Source organism: Gymnoscopelus braueri (assembly GCF_963280865.1).
Source record: "Gymnoscopelus braueri genome assembly, chromosome: 8".
Lineage (NCBI taxonomy): Eukaryota > Metazoa > Chordata > Actinopteri > Myctophiformes > Myctophidae > Gymnoscopelus > Gymnoscopelus braueri.
In genome coordinates this window covers 37557287-37574506 of record NC_137609.1, presented here as the reverse complement: position 1 = coordinate 37574506, position 17220 = coordinate 37557287, and the positions used below count along the sequence as shown (strand labels likewise).

Sequence of the window (17220 nt, the reverse complement as noted above, 5' to 3'; positions counted from 1 at the left end):
TTTTGAGGCACATAATTTACTTTTCAGATAGCGTTTGGATAGAATTTAGTTGTTTAACTTCATATATGTGGTCAATTTGTCATGAAAGAGCCTATTTAAAAATAAAAATTCTGAGAACCGGCAGGGGCGGGCAGTTCCGCGAATTGTATCCGAATAAAGTAACCTATATTCGGCATGGCCCGTTTAGAAGTCCCCTTAACTCTATGGAAGTCCTCCCTACGTCACCCCCTGGTGGTCGGGGAAACGAACTGCTGGAGTGTTTTTCTTTGTTTATCTCTGAATCGCCTACAATCCCTTTAAGTGTGATGAGAGAGAAAATGAAGGGATAGATTTTTTTTCCTTTCTTTAACCTTTCTTTTTTTATGTTTTGGGATTTACATTAAGAAAACAAGTGCCACAATAAATTGCATTCAAATACAACTGGAAGGAAAGAGACTCTGAACACTGATCCAGTACAGTATATGAATGTATTTTATCGAAGAGCGATTTATCATTTATTTGTCATAATAAAATTCCCCTCATCACTTAGACTAGAAAGCTACACAGTTGGCCCACGTTATCTGACTAATCCTACACAAGTTACTGTCTCAAATGGGTCTGCAACTAAACATTCTTAAGCAATAAGCATTAACTTATAGCCACATTTCTCCAGTGCAGATCCCACCATATTATAGTCTCATTATCTACCATACATATGTGCCACCATGTCAATACTGTAGCTATCCTGGTTGTTTTCTTGATGAGTTAGAATGTTCATTATATTCACAGCAGTGAGTAGTCTATTCATTGCAGCTTGAGAGGTGTTTCAGTGCAGCTACTAATTGGTGTGGGGAGACGGAGCGGGTGGACACACACACACACACACACACACACACACACACACACACACACACACACACACACACACACACACACACACACACACACACACACGCTATACAGTATCTCACTTCATAAAGCCTAATATGGGATTTGAAATTGCACAGCGGCCCCTGACAGAAGGTCATTTTCAGCTGATTCACCTCCTCTGACCACTCACAAGGGCACTTCACACACCTTGGTGCACTCTGCATATTAATATTACAAGGTTGTGCTATTATTGCAAGGTCTCATTATGTTTTGCAGCCCTTTTGAAATTGTGAAGCTTTTAATTGAACAGGTTTGTTACAAAATACAAAAAGGCCAACAAAGAAATGCCAACCTACATTTTTCAAATCAGCCTCATGGTGGCACTGTAACAGGCAGATTCACGTTTTGGCCTATAACTCTTGAACTGTAGGTCATACAATCAACATCTTTTTTCCCCTGGATTCTGTGGCATTTCTTCCTTGGCCTAGTGGGGATGTGCGTAAAAGTTTCACGGAAATCGGACGCTGCGTTCATGATCTGAGGCATTTTGTACAAAACGGGCCACTCCTGCAAAAAAAAAAAAGCCAATCTTAGCCAATAAGGATGGAATATTAAAAATCCGACAAATCTGTCTTGATCACATGAGTATAGAGATACTGTGTACCGATTTGTGTGATTTTTGACAACATTTGTAGGAGTACTATTTAAAAAGTGTTTTGCAAAATTCTGCCTCCTGGTGGCGCTATAACAGACCAATGTCAAAAATTTGGGGCAGAGGGTCTGCCCTTACCTCTGTGCCTTCAGCCTTGTGGATATAAAAATAGGCTGCTTATTCCGGGAAAAAAATTCAATACATTTTACCAATTACCTGAATGCCCCTTCCCCCAGTTGAAAATCGCTATAACGATAGAAAGCAATAAATGATTTTTATTTAAACTAAGTTTAAATAAAAATTGCACTAACAATAAATTAAATGATTTTTTTGTAAGTCGGGACATGATACAGGGGTATACAATTTCCATACATGTAGGTGAAACCGTATTGTGAGACTTCAACGTTGAAATGTTGTGGGGGGCACTATTGAGTCATTAGGCCTCGCCCCTTTTTGAGACCGATAGATTATTTAAATTATCGCCACTTGTGTGAAGTTGAACAACCTTTAGGCCCTCAAAAACGCGATGTTATACGAAGAAACACTTGCATTTCAATAGGGCTTCGCACAGGTGCACTGCTCTGCCCTAATAATTCCTTGCATTTCAATAGGGCTTCGCACTGGTGCAGTACTCGGACCCTAATAACAATAATTCAAATTGACCTCTATTGATATGCATGTTATAATGTGTCTGTATTTGTCCTTTCCCTCAGGAAAGCCAAAAGTGGAACTCACATATGACAAGATGTACACAGTAACGAGTCGGCTAACATTCACTGTCAGCAAGGAGGATGATGGCATGCCAGTGATGTGCATCGTCGACCATCCCGCAGTCAAGGACTTCCAAGCACAGAAGAACCTCGAGGTGCAATGTAAGAAAATAACACATTATACCGCAAACATGAAAATAACCACAGGACACACAAGTCATTTAACTAAGTTACTACAGTATGTATACCTTTTAACAATTTAACACTCCTGACACCTGCAGATCACATGCTGACACATGCTTAGTTACCCTGGAGTTAAAACGATCTAAAGCTCCACAAAAGTTTCCTTTTGTACAGTGTACAACGTACATTGTTATTGAGTATTGAGTCCTAACCATATTGCCTATGCAAAAGGGGAATTATTTTTCACAGTAGTCTTGATAACTTTGACTCACGGCTCTTTGGCATGGTGGGAAAGCTCTTAATGCTTCTGTCTTTCATACTCACCAAAACATAAATAAATCACCCTTGTCGAGTAAGCTGACCTTCAGGCAGATACATGAACTTTTCTTTGATCTCCCCAAAAATAGTGATACCTTTTAAAATTTGATGAATTAATGAAGGCTAGCCCAAGAAATCACAACAATCTATAAACCCTTACACCCGTACACGTTTTCTTTGTAAGCTCAAATTGCTGTTTCTTTGTATTGTATGTCTTGGGTGCATTACTCCATTGTGTGAGATGATCAGTGTTGAAATAGTTGAGTGCATGGGACTTGCTAATGGAGTTCACTCTATAATAGTAAATGGAAAAAGGAAAAAACAACAACGCATCGTCAGGGGACAAAGAAATTAAATAAGCCTGTAATGTTGATGGTCATGAGCAGTGCGCAAACTGCTCTGCTCCGTTTCCTGCTTGCGTCTCCCTTTACGGTCACTAGTTCATCTGGCCTCGGGACGATGGATGGCTCTGTCTTGAGTGCTTATGAGGTGAGGCACATTATAAAGCAAATAATTCAGTTACCATAATGATAATGGCCCCCTCGCCTACCATAGACGCCATTTCATTTCCAGTGGGACGGCAGTATCTGGATCCGGCACAGAGGTTTGTGTTTCTCATCAACCCAAAGGCAAGAAAAGTTCCACCGTTGCCCAACTTCAGACTATCTAAACAGCGTTATAGCCTGCAGCAGCTTTCATGCTCGTTTTCTTAAGATGAGAATGTTGGGTGACATCATAAGTTGCAGGACAGCATTTACTGCCCAGGCCAGGACTTGTTGTCTAAATCCACGTGTGCCCGCTGAGCAGACATCTTGGCATGTCGCCTGTGTCCATCACAAAGATTAAGCACCAGCCAATGACACTTTGTGATTTAGGCAAATGGATAGCCAGTCAAATTTTCTGTTGTTGACTGGAAAGGGCAAACAGTAGAATTTAGTCCACTGTTGATGATCTATAAGTAGTAAGAACATTATAGCTGGGTAAAACAGGCCAAGGATTGAGTGTGAAAATTATGCATTATAGCTGCTCAGCAATGGGTATATCTATTGTGGTAATTGAATACAATAAACTGAACAAAGAAAGTAAGAAATACCATATTGGTGATTTTCCTGTTTTCTTTTCTCCCTCTCCTTGTTCTCAGCCTGAGCTTTTCAAATAAATGCAAATGGTTCATTTAATGGCTATTGAGATAGAATTACCCACTTTCAGATCCTTATTTCATTAAATGCTATGAAGGCCATGAGGGGTTTCTTACAAAAGACCTTGATGCTCAGATTTTCCTTGTTAGCCAGCAGTAGTATTTTCAACTCTGCAATAATACGCCAGACTCGCCAGTGGTTGAATATAAAGCATCGGAAGAAACACTGATGCAGCTTTTGTTCCAAAGACTGCTCTGTTCTTTGACCCTACAAAAGTGCTTCTGAAAGAGCACTATGAAGGACTAATGATGATCTCACCACCCTGGATAAAATGTGCTCTTTCACTGCCAGACTTATTTCTGGCTGCGTGCACCCACTGCCAGCGATTTTTAGATTTTCTTTCCTTTTGAAGTAGTCACAGAATATTTATCTCCAGTATGATCGATCCCCTGATGGTTGCTAATCACAGAGGGTTTCACTGTGCTTCCGCGAAGAAAAAAAAAACATCCTGTTCGCTTTCATACGCCTTTGAAAATAACATGTCTCGGCCAAAAATACATAGTAAAAAAAAAAAGTACACAGGAGCCGAGATACAGGATTTTAAAGTAATAAGTTAACCTGGAAGTGAATGGAGCAGTAAATCTTCGGATCGTGTTATCTCTGGTTCTGTGTGAAAAAAATAAATAATAATAATTAAACTCGTCCAAACTCGTCCTTGGCAGCCAGGGCGTTATGACAATGTCTCGCCATAAGTCGTCCTTGGCAGTAAGAGAGTTAAAATGGAATCTTAACTCCAAGTGACCAACTCATTGTTGTGCTGCCTGGTTTGAAAGCAGGTATACTATATTTGCCATTGTTACTTTTAAATGTTTAAATATTATCTCTTAAATATTCTCTGCGCATCATGGCACAACAGTTGTGTTGGATTCAAGCATCTAGGGATTCATACCAAAGTGAAACAGACAATTATAACATATAAAGTGGGCTTATGTGATTTTGGAGACATCTACAGTATCTGGGTGCATCTCTGCCAACTAGTGTGATGAAAATAACAATGCACCTCCAATGAACCATGACCTCGCTATATGCCGTTTGACCTTGTCCAAGCAGGTGAGCGGCCGCGGGGATGGTGCAAATCATGGTTCTTAAGTGGTTCATTCACAATGCACGTTTTCCCTTCCTAGAAATGTAGCAGAGTCAAAAGTACAATATTTGTCTTTGAAACGTAGTGGAGTGAAAGTTATGCATATCCCAAATACTCGTACAAGTCCTAAAATCGAAATTGCTTGAGTGAAAGTTTGAGACTGTTGTGGAAATAATAATCAAACCAAAATAGCCGATCTTGTGAGCTTGCAGATCTGCTATTTACGGAAGGAAATGCTTCCGCCTACGTCATCGGCCCTAGCCAATAACGGATCGAAAGCACGTGAAAAGCGTGACGGAGCTCAACTTTTTACACCAGCGAAGACGAAATTTACCAGAACTGATCCTCTTTCCAAAACCCACGAAGAAGAAGAACATTACGTTATTATAGAAATTATTCTAACATGATAATGTGGTTAATAGTAGTGTCTTTGGGATTACATCACACGGAAATTACGGGAATATTAACACGACTCACGTCGCTAAGTAGTTGAGCACGGACATTTCACTCTCACGAAAATACTTAGCCTGGGAGTAAAATCTGTCACATTTGTGTCCACTTTCCATTGTGCTTCCTCCAAATCATGGAGTCATTGTGATGTCCTTAGAAGACATTAAAGGTCTCGCCTTACGCAAGTGGTCAGCTCCTTGGTCCTTGTTATCTCCATCCTGTGTCCGGGTAGCTCAGTCGGCAGAGCACTAGCCTTTCGACCACAAGTTCATGGGTTCGAACCCAGGCACCGCCAATTCATTGTATGAGTAGCACGGCTTGTGTGTGGCAAGTCATGCGGTAAGTACTGGGAGCTGATGGTAGGTGTTGTGCTCCACCTCAGCCAGGGGTCTAGTCCATTGCGAAACGGGGATAGATTCCCGCGCTCTGGCTGATACAGACAATAAGCTTCTCCGACATTTCACCAGCTAGTAGTGAGGAAGTCAGGACAATTCATAAAGTCAGCGTCCTGTACGGGTCCACTTGGTTACAAGAACAGAAGTCATTATAATGCATCTTTCTGTGTTCATAATTGTCATATTGGGGCGATAAGGCTACACCAAACACATGCAGGCAGGTAAACAGACAAGATTTCACTTCCAGAAATTGTCAATTTGCCTGTTTGCTGCACGCTTCACGCAATCCGCTTGCCCCAAAATAGGCCCCTAAGACTTAAAAGTGAGAATTGTACTGTCTGTGTACAAACTGTCAGGGAATCAAGCAGACAAGCAGAATTGCCTGACAATAAGCTCTGGCTTAGCCAACTAGTCATCAGAGAAATGTGTCACATTGCTGAACAGATCGGTTTTAGGAAACATGAGGTCTTTCAGAGACATTTTAATAGTTTGCCTCCCTCATATAATATTTCCACTTATTCCGTCCCAGAGACATGCAAATTAAGTTTCATCCTTATGGGTTTAGTTTTGTTGTTTTAACTTAAACTGCTTAAAACCTTTATGTCAGTGCCAGTAATTGTTGTTTGATTTGATTCAGCTAAAAGAAAGGTATGGTGGTTAATTATTTAATGTCTTCCATTTATTTTCTTTGGTGAGATCCACATCTAGCCAGCTGTCTTCAGGTTATGTGGGGTAAAGTCTAGCCTCATGCCACTCAGCAAACAACAGCAAGCATTCTCTCTCCCAATGCAGGAGTCATGAGCATGAGCTCATTTAAAGCTAAATGTTGTGGATGTCATGTTACTCCAAACAAAACGAGAAATAAATAAATATGACAGGTGCTTGAGAGCTGAGGTTTCAGTGTTGTAGATCTGCTAACCAGACTTGTCCATCACAGTGATTGGAGGAGGTGTAGAGGTTGAATGATGTCAAACATCAACCAGTCATGATAATGGACGAGCCAAAGGTTGTTTCTGACAGAGCTAAAAGGTCAGTTGACAGCATGTCAAGACCAGTGAACTGTTGACAAACTGTTCGTCTGAAAAGAGACAAAATGAGAGGGGGGGAATGGGGAAGCCATACACAACCGTACCTCTCGTCTTTAACAGGTTGAAATTAACTTCCCATTACATATACATCACTTACATACTTGACCTGCTTTTCCATTTGATGTATACCATGCATGATGTTGATTAGTAGTAGTAGTAGTAGTAGTAGTAGTAGTAGTAGTATTATCCCAGTGACCTAGCAAGCCATATTAATTAAGTAAAAAATTATAATCTTTAAGTGTGAGTGGAATCTTGTGTGATTTAAGATGTACTTCCAGAAGACAAGGCAATACATTCCATGTCATTATACAGCGAAGGAATAGCAGCACCTACTGTCAAATCAAGATTCACTCAATTATTTTTATTTTCCAAAAGTCTAATATTCTATTTTTTTGTTTTGCGGCAGCCTTTTCAGGCAAATGCTTTTTACAATTTCCCAAATACATCTATTGCTGGATAGTGTCATTTTACAACAATCTTGTAGTTAGACATGCTTTGGCAAGATTTAAGGCGATCAAAGAATAGATGAGGTTGTGGCATTTAATGAAAAGCAGTGAACAAACACTGGAGAAAAAAGCGCTGTGAATCCAGCATGTAATTGTACATGTAGTTTGCAGTAGCTATGTTAACTCCACTTTGTCGAACAAGTGAGCTTAACAATTAGTTTTTCACCCTTATTCAAAGTAAAGTTGTGTTCCTAAGGCATAGCTCCCAGGAACATGCATTAATCATTAGGCTGTGTGCTGGCATCACTATTGTATATTACATTCTGATGTTCTCTGTCACGTTCACCACAAAGGATCTGTTCCAGGAAAACCTCATGGCGGTTGTGGTTGTTGTTGTTAGAGATGATGTAAATGTTCACTACAGACTCGTGGTAGTTGAGATTGTTGTTAATGATGTTTTTAAAAAGGCGTATTTCAATTTCTCCAGATTCTCTATATATTATCTGCACTGGTCAAAACTGAAAGCTTGCTGAAAAGCTTTGCCTGCAACCTCTTTAAAATGCGTACTTTTACATACAGTAGATTTTATGAGGTTGTTTTAGCTGAATTTAATGAAAAGGGCTGACATTTATTTTCCTGGACCATGAAATATCTATATTGTTATTTATTTATTTATTTATTTCTGTGTACACATCATTCCTCTCTCTTTCTTCTCATTCTTCCAGACAAACCAGAAGTGAAGATCCTGGTGGAGTTTCCACAGGGTCTGACCAGGGAAGGCGAAAATCTAGAACTCACATGTCAGGCTAAAGGCAAACCCGAGTAAGATACACACACACACACACACACACACACACACACACACACACACACACACACACACACACACACACACACACACACACACACACACACACACACACACACACACACACACACACACACACACACACACACACACACACACACACACACACACACACACACTGACCCCCACAGGTGCACCTCTACAGGGCAATTATATATACTGTATGAATAGGGAGAGAATACAAGCATGCACTCACATGCACATTCAATCATGTGTACTGTGCACATACCTTCAGAGAATGTGTGCATATGAATATTTATGAATTTCAATTCTTCATACCTGACCCCAAAAGAGAGATGGGAAGCTCTGTCTTGTTACAATAGTGGTTATTAGCATACTAGGGCGGGTGCACAGTTAGCTAGCTTATGGGATGTTAATGCATTGCAGGAAGCACATGCTAAAGAAGGAGTCCAGTGCTGCAGCGCTACAGGAAAGAGCAATGGCTACACATCTGTGGAAAGTTAATGTCATCTCAGCGAGTTCAAAGGCCATGGCCATTATGGCCTTGTTCAGACTACACAATCCAGCCCACATCTGAATTCCTATCCAGATTGAAGCCAGATTGACAGAAATCAGATTCCATTTGGTTTTCAAAACCTATCTGATCCCAATCTGGATAAGCCAGTGTGGGTTACCAGTGTGAACACGTATAGCAGCCTAAGTCATCAAGCGATAGGACCTGGCACAGGTCTCACCACTAACACTAATCTAAAAGGCTTTTAATTTGCACAGTGGACATACATGACAAACTGGAACAAAAACTGTAATCATGTCTGATCATTTCCATGTCTTCCTGTATTGAATTGGTAACCACGGGGTGACACAAATACATTTATCCCTTGTGCTCTCTCTTTTGATTGATGCACGCACGCATAAGCACACACGCGCACACCCCCCCCCCCCCCCCCCACCCCTTCTCTCTTTTTCTTTCAGTCTCTCTAACTTAAGATACCCTCCATCTATCCCACACTGCGGTTTACATACTGTACTTGGCGTGCCGTGGATACAAGCTCACTAACTCTCTCTCTCTCTGTCTCTCTTTCTCTGTCTCTCTCTGTCTCTCTGTCTCTCTCTCTTTCTCGCTCTGTCTCTCTCTCTCCGTATTCATTTTATAAAGATGAAAACACAATCAATACAGAGAGCAGGGAATTGGAAGTCATTTTCATTAGAGCTGGTGAGAGTTGTGCAGTCATTACCAGATAGTGCAGGGTGCCCCGGCTGCATTTGGCCATTTGTATTCTAGACGGCCGCCCTTCCACTCTCCTTGCAGCAGTCCCCCAGTCGCCCCCCCCCCTTCCACACTCACACACACACACACACACACACACACACACACACACACACACACACACACACACACACACACACACACACACACACACACACACACACACACACACACACACACACACACACACACCTCCACTTCTGCGTCTGTCTCTGTTTGTCTTCTCTATTCCCTCTGTGACCCCCCAAAATAAACCACTTCCTCTTTTTTTTCTCTCTACATCTTGGGAATGCCTTTCCCCTGTGAATTCATATTTATTTTGACTCCACAAGGTTTCTGCGTTGTCATGGACTTGTCTGTCTTACACCCAGCAACGTTATTTATATTTTTTTGTTTATATTGGGTATTGTAATTTGCTACTTTACTTTACTTTTCTTTACTTTATTTGTGTATCTACGGGTTAATGAATATTCACTACTATATATAGTATATTCACTCACTGTACAAGAATTCAATCAATTGAACATGATCTCATGTAAACATGCCGGATTTTGCTAGAAGCTAATTTCCGTAGTCCCACATACATTTTATTCTACTTCCTTTCTTTATCTCCCCTCTCTCTCACTCTCACTCGCTTGCTCACATTCTTTTCTTTTTCATTTCCGTGCCCAGTAATCTTTTTTTGCAGGGGAGGGAACAAGTTAAAACTCCAACCCAGAATGTAACAAGAGAGACTATGGCACGTGCTCAAGAGAAATAACAGTGTTTCTGGTAGTGTGGCTATTGAAAGTTGCGGGGGGGCAAATTGAGGTGTTGTGTCCTTGTTTCCTTGTCACCTCTCCCCCGGCAGTGTGCACAATAGTGTGCATGGCTCTACAAGCTCATTGTCACGGACTCCTGCTGAGTCAGAGAGGTGGCAAAGACTGCCAGTGAGTGTGCATCCTCCTACACTGTGACATATCCACCTACACGTGCACACACTCGCACATGAGTGCCTGAACACTGCCAGTCGATGGGAAAACAGCCATTAAAATATTCCTGTTACAGTATTTACATGAGAGAAGCACAGAGATTGAAATACAGTACATTAATGCCTTTTTTCATCATTTGAAAACTTTAATTCCAGTGTGCTGATACATTGTCTCATCCTTTCATACACCTCCTCACATGTGCTGGCAAGTAAGATAATTCTGATTCTCACCTATTTTGTGTTGTCAGAATTAGGCCAGGTCGTAACACTACATATACATTGGAACAAACAGCCAACATGCTTCAAAAATGAATGAAACAAATGCACCCGAGGGTGTAAACCCTGTACAAACAAACCAACATCTGTGGTTCTACATTTCTCAGTTGTGACCTTCACCTTTGACCTTTCTGACCTGATGACCATACTCATCTCTTCAGGGCAGACTGCTGATCTTTCCTTCAATGTCTCATGAAAATCCGCCCATCCATTCTCAAGTTATCTTGTTAACAAACATATAAACAAACAATCAAACACACACACACACACACACACACACACACACACACACACACACACACACACACACACACACACACACACACACACACACACACACACACACACACACACACACACACACACTACTGTCAGGGGCGGCCTTAATGATCTGGGGGCCCGTTTCAAGAGCTCATATGGGGCCCCCATATGCACCCCCCCCCGCAAAAAAAAGAAAAATAACGTTTTTTTTTTGTTTGTTTTTTATAATTTGTGGACTGAAGTCGGTTTGCTTCCACAATCCATAATGATGCATTTTCGAACTAAATTAATTAGGCTATCTGCACTTCCACCATGGACAGACAGCTAAAACAACTCACTCACATGATTCACTTGAGCTGAGCCCTGATTTAATCAGATCTACATCCTCTTCTTGCATGAAATTCTTGAACGTCGGCCAGCCAGAGGCAGGCCCCGGACTGGGATGCGAGTCAAAAAATATAAAATAAAAAATAAAAACCCTGAGGTTGGGGGCCCGTTTCGGCCGCCACTGGCTACTGTATATGTGCAGTTTAAAGAACGTTAAGCATCAGTGAGTGCAATCCCTGCTACACAACCGTCAGCAGCACATCTGATAAACGATATTATGTTCTGTATGTGTTTGCAGGTACGTCAATGCTCTTTTTTTATTTACAGTATATGCTGGACCACTTGAAAACCGCTCTGCCTTCCATGTGGTCTTGACCCAACGACCCTCAGGATGTATACTGCTGATAACAGGATATCATAATTAGTTTCACCTTCCTTTCAGGCCGCAGCGGATCAACTGGGTGAAGGTAGACGATGACGTGCCGTCCCACGCTGTCATCACAGGCAGTGACCTGTACATTGAGAACCTCAACAAGTCATACAACGGAACGTACCGTTGCCTGGCTGCCAACACCGTTGGCGAGTCCTATGACGACTACATCCTCTACGTTTATGGTACGTTGGCTTCAGGGAAGCTACATCTCCGTTCCATTACTTTCTCACTTGTCATCACTTCATCTTTAAACCCCATACATTATACTTTATTCCTCTGCAGTCTCTCATTCCCTTTTGACTTTCTCACCACTGTCCTCTCTGCTGACGGGAAACCCAGGTCCATCTCTTAACCCTTAAGGTCCGGTCACGCTAGCATGTTTGACAGTGATGTTTGGCATGTGAATTCAATTCATTTGGGTGGAAGCATTTATGGGGAAGATATCATTTTAGCTGTGTCACATAAGCCAGTTTTTTACATTTCTACTCTGCCAGCACATACATTGAAACACAGTATACATGCAGTGTGGTTTGCAGTCATTTGTGACTCTCTTGAGGCAGGCGTACGTAGATGGTTGAACTACTGTGTAACAAACTAATGTTGATTACTGTATGCTGCCTTCTCTCCTCAGCTAGATACTAAACTACTGCACTAAAACATGTGGAGAGAACTGTGTTTTGTTCACCAAGCTTCTGGTCCCGCAATAACACTTTACTTTCACTCTGACATTTTCTGGTGCGACCGGGCCTTTAGTTGATATCTGTTACTCACTAACTCTTTATAATTTCTGGTCATTCTGGTCATCACTACTACCACCATGCTATTATTTAAAGGTCAAGTTTGGTGATTTTTTGATCTATATAGAATGTGTCTGTTACATTCTTAGAATATTACAATATTTTTATAGACTGCATAAACTATTAGCTCCAAAGTCAGCTGGAACATTGCGTGTGTGTGTGTGTGTGTGTGTGTGTGTGTGTGTGTGTGTGTGTGTGTGTGTGTGTGTGTGTGTGTGTGTGTGTGTGTGTGTGTGTGTGTGTGTGTGTGTGTGTGTGTGTGTGTGTGTGTGTGTGTGTGTGTGAAACGTGTCAAGAAACCACAGCAACGTTTTATTTATGTACCTAATAACTTTTCCCTTTACTCCAAGCCAACCCCCTGACTGCAGCTGTGGAGGGTCATAGGTTTCTAGGTCATAATTCACAATATTTTAAACATACAGTGTGTACTGTACATAAAATATAGTGCCTCCGCATCTCTTTTCTCTTCATCTCTTTCCTTCCATCAGCCATCATCACTCTTTTCTCGGTCTCTTTGGCTCTCTGTTCATCTCAACACTTCTTTTCTCCCCCGTTCTCTCCGTCCCCCAGCATTATCCAATTACACTCAGATACCATTGATACCAATAACATTTGATTTGCTCCCAAAGCAGGACATTATGCTCTAATGCATTAATTTTCCATGGCCAAAATGACTTTCTCATATCATTTCTACTAGCTCCTGGGTCCATGGAGAAATTATTTGGCTGCTGTTTTCAGAAGGATTTAACAAAGAAAAAGAGGCTTAAGTGGATTTGCTAAATAGAGGTTTTACAGGAGTGGGAACAATGTTTGTGGTAAAATAACGGTGCGAGTGGCCCTGAACGTCTGGGAAACGGCATATTGCCACCTGCTTTTTCACACAGCTGTCAGTAGACTGTAGCCTACTGCCAGAGCTTCATGCACGCATCTGCCTGCATTTTTTGTTTATTTGTTGTTTGCGCATGTGCAGTGTATACAGTGCAGTGCATAAGTAACACTTTGCGTAATAACATGACTATGAATTAAAAAGGGTTCCAGCTATTATACATTGTTTTTACTTCACTAGAGTAATTTTTACAACAGTTCAAAAACACTTTAGAGTTAGACAGATGAGAACCACGTAGACAGGCAATGTGGGCAGAGAAGATGACATCAGCTTGTTTTGAAACGGCTGGAAACCTAGCAAGCGGTCAACATTTTGAATGAGCACTTAACCCGGATTCAGCTACGGACAGTATTTCCAGTAAGCATTAGAGCCACAAGGCATTATGGTTTATGTAAAACCATGGAATACCCTGCAGCCTGCAGTGATGGAGGTGCTGCAGCCTCTGAGTTGTTTATGTTTGGTCATGACACTGACATTTTGCCTGCAAATATTGTGGCATTCTTTTCCATTCCATTGAACCTACCCTATTCCATAAAACTTTTATCACAATGTGCTTCAGGAGAGTTGGGCCCAAACACGGCAGAAGTGGAGGCAGAGCAGTTATTTAAAGGGATATTTCACTTTAAAAAAAACTCATTTTATCATCTACTCAGGCCTTTGTGAGCCCCCCAGACAGTTTTTAAGTTGCTCGATTCATTATTTATATATTTGATATTCATTCCTTCCTATACAAACCCATTGTAACTTCAAACTCCATTTTAACCATGTTAGATTCGTCGAAAACACCCGTCCTTGGTTCTGGTGACTCACCCTGCCCTCCTAATGCGTGAGGGGGCCGTGTTTTTCCGATTCTTTTTTTCATTTATTTTATTTTATTTTTTTATTGTATTTTATTTTTTTAATTTTCCAAAAAAAATATTTAAATAAATGAAAAAAGTAATTGAAAAAACACGGCCCCCTCGCGTATTAGGGGGGCAGGGTGAGTCACCAGAACCAAGGACGGGTGTTTTTGATGAATCTAACATGGTTAAAATGGAGTTTGAAGTTACAATGGGTTTGTATAGGAAGGGGGCGTGTCTGATAAAATGAATATCAAATGTCTAAATACTGAATCGAGCAACTTAAAAACTGTCCGGGGGGCTCACAAAGGCCTGAGTAGACGATAAAATGACAAAAAGTTTTTTTGAAAGTGAAATATCCCTTTAAACAGCTTATTGGCAACCAAACAAACAGGCAGAATCAAATGTCCAGGGACAGGAAAAGGTCAAAAACTCCGGAGACTATTTTAACTAGCACTAGGGAAATATAAGAAGAAAATAGTAGGAGCACTAAGAAATATTCAATTCTGTTTAGCCTGCTCTCTTCCATTTAATAAATATGCCTGTTTTTGAAGTGCATTTGAGTGCAAATGTGCTTGGCACAGAAAGCAATCCATACTGTACATATAACATTACTTGAAAGTAATACGAAATTATAATTTATAAAAGTATTATGTAATGTCCCCAACACTATGTGTGTTTCTGTAAATATGTGCAGTGTGTGTTTTTGAGCAGAGCAGGTGGGTGTGTGCACAACTAGAAAAGCGCGCTCCTCGTCGTGCAGATAGATCCCTTGCCTCGAAGGGTTGTGTCAGTCGTGGGGTGCAGCCGTCAGGACACGAGGAAGCTGTGGGGAGAATTTGGGGTTTGAATAATTTGTGGTGAATCTTCTTCCTTGGCCTACTGGGAGTGTGCATGCAAAATGTCATGCTGATCAGTCCAGCGGTGTCCGAGATTAGCTGCTGACAGACACACACACACACACACACACACACACACACACACACACACACACACACACACACACACACACACACACACACACACACACACACACACACACACACACACACACACACGCACAGAGGCAAAGAACACCTGACCCTGGCTATTTCAGGACGGTGGAGATAACCAGTGATTTGTGACCAAACACTACTTTCTGCTGGTCATATCTGTCAATCACAACTACAGTATGTGTTCCAAAAAGGCCCAACTCAGCCTGAGGTGTAAACGCACCAGTAATTGCTCCAGGCTTTTTGCCCCCCCCCCGCCCCCACCCCCACCCTCTCTCTCTCTCTCTCTCTCTCACACACACACACACACACACACACACACACACACACACACACACACACACACACACACACACACACACACACACACACACACACACACACCATCATCACCCTCTCTCTCATCCTCCCACTCACTCCCGGGGCCGTGGCAACACATAGGCAGACCTACTATATGCAACACATGGACAACTAAAAGCCTCAACATATATATCACCTGCCATTAAGCCATTAAGACCGGTAAGGCATCTGTGTCATTTTAGATTTGAGCTATAACCATTATTTTATACTTTGGGCTATTCAAAAATAGCAGATATACAAGCTCATAGCGCCGCACCGAGTGCGGCATTTTGTTCCCTGAGACACAATATTTTCAGATGGGGGGGGTCTGCGGCCAAATACATATAATTTTAGGGGTCCTCAACAGTTTGAGAACCACTTATATTATAGCCACATGCGTTTTTCAGGTTAGGATTTAAAAGACATTGTGGATGCGTTCCCGGATTGAATGGGTTAAAAAAAGGAACACCTGTGTTCTGTTAGAGTCAGTCTATTGATGGTTTTGATGTCCGTGGCCTGCGACACCTAATGTCCACCATTATTCATGCACACATCACGTGGAACCGTTGACAACGCTAATGGGAGCAGCACGCTGGGACTCGGTCGGGTCAAAAGCTTCTTATCACATAATGTTCCACTTTCCACGTTGTTTTCCTCATGCAACCCTGCACACAAACACGTGCATAAAACATCAATGCACTCCCCTGAATTTGAGCTGTTTCCAGAGCACTCATGATTTAGCACTCCTACTCCGTCAAAGTTAGAAAGACGAGCAGAGGTGAGATCTACATGTACCGCAGTCACACACACACACACACACACACACACACACACACACACACACACACACACACACACACACACACACACACACACACACACACACACACACACACACACACACACACACACACACAGAACATGCAGCACTTGGCACCTAATGAACGCAGGCAGGCAGGCACGCACACACAAACCAAATCCCAAGAATAATTTAGGTAAAAGTACTTGTTGTGGGCCCATTCAAATGTCTTCTACAAAGCACTCAAAATTGTATTTGAATCTTCAGTCTTGAATCTTTTTCTCTACATAAAAAGGTGTCTAAAATAGAAAGAAAAAAGGAAGGTGTGTTCAGGCCCTACAGTACACCATCATGATAAACGTGTACCGATACAACCTACACCCCCCCCCCCCCCGCCCCTCGCCTGGCAGCCACAACAAATGTATCTGTGGCCAACATCTCCTCTAATGCATTAGATTCCCAAGTATTGTGACTCTAAGTGATGGAGAGCGCCACACAGCTAGCTGACACTAACAATGTTAGTGCTTTCTGGACGACTCTAATTCACACCAGCCCCTCCACTTCACAGAGGAACAACAAAAACATCAGGGCTTTCCTCTTGCAGTCAAGCGAGCTCTAGCACAGAGGAGTAGAACTTGTTTACAGCCTGCCGCTAACCCAATAATGGAGGCCTCCCTCTACTCCCTACTCCCTACTCCTTCACCCAGCACTGCATTTTATTGCACAGTGCTGGCTCGTTTAGTGGTCCCATTGATGGCATTTTTTCCTTTCTGCTTCATGCATCCTCTTCTCTTAATGCTTCTGGGAGTTCCTCCAGATTTTGGCTTAGAA

General features: G+C 41.9%; 1 protein-coding gene across 2 annotated transcripts in view; it reads left to right on the top strand.

Moving 5' to 3' along the window:
* The window catches only part of cadm1a (cell adhesion molecule 1a), a 348623-nt gene that overhangs the window by 297605 nt on the left and 33798 nt on the right, over positions 1-17220 (top strand). For both annotated transcript variants that reach the window (XM_080436284.1, XM_080436283.1), the window contains 3 exons: positions 2215-2373; positions 8100-8196; positions 11747-11919. In XM_080436284.1, coding sequence (XP_080292410.1) covers positions 2215-2373; positions 8100-8196; positions 11747-11919 — 429 coding nt within the window. The remainder of the gene's footprint in view (positions 1-2214; positions 2374-8099; positions 8197-11746; positions 11920-17220) is intronic.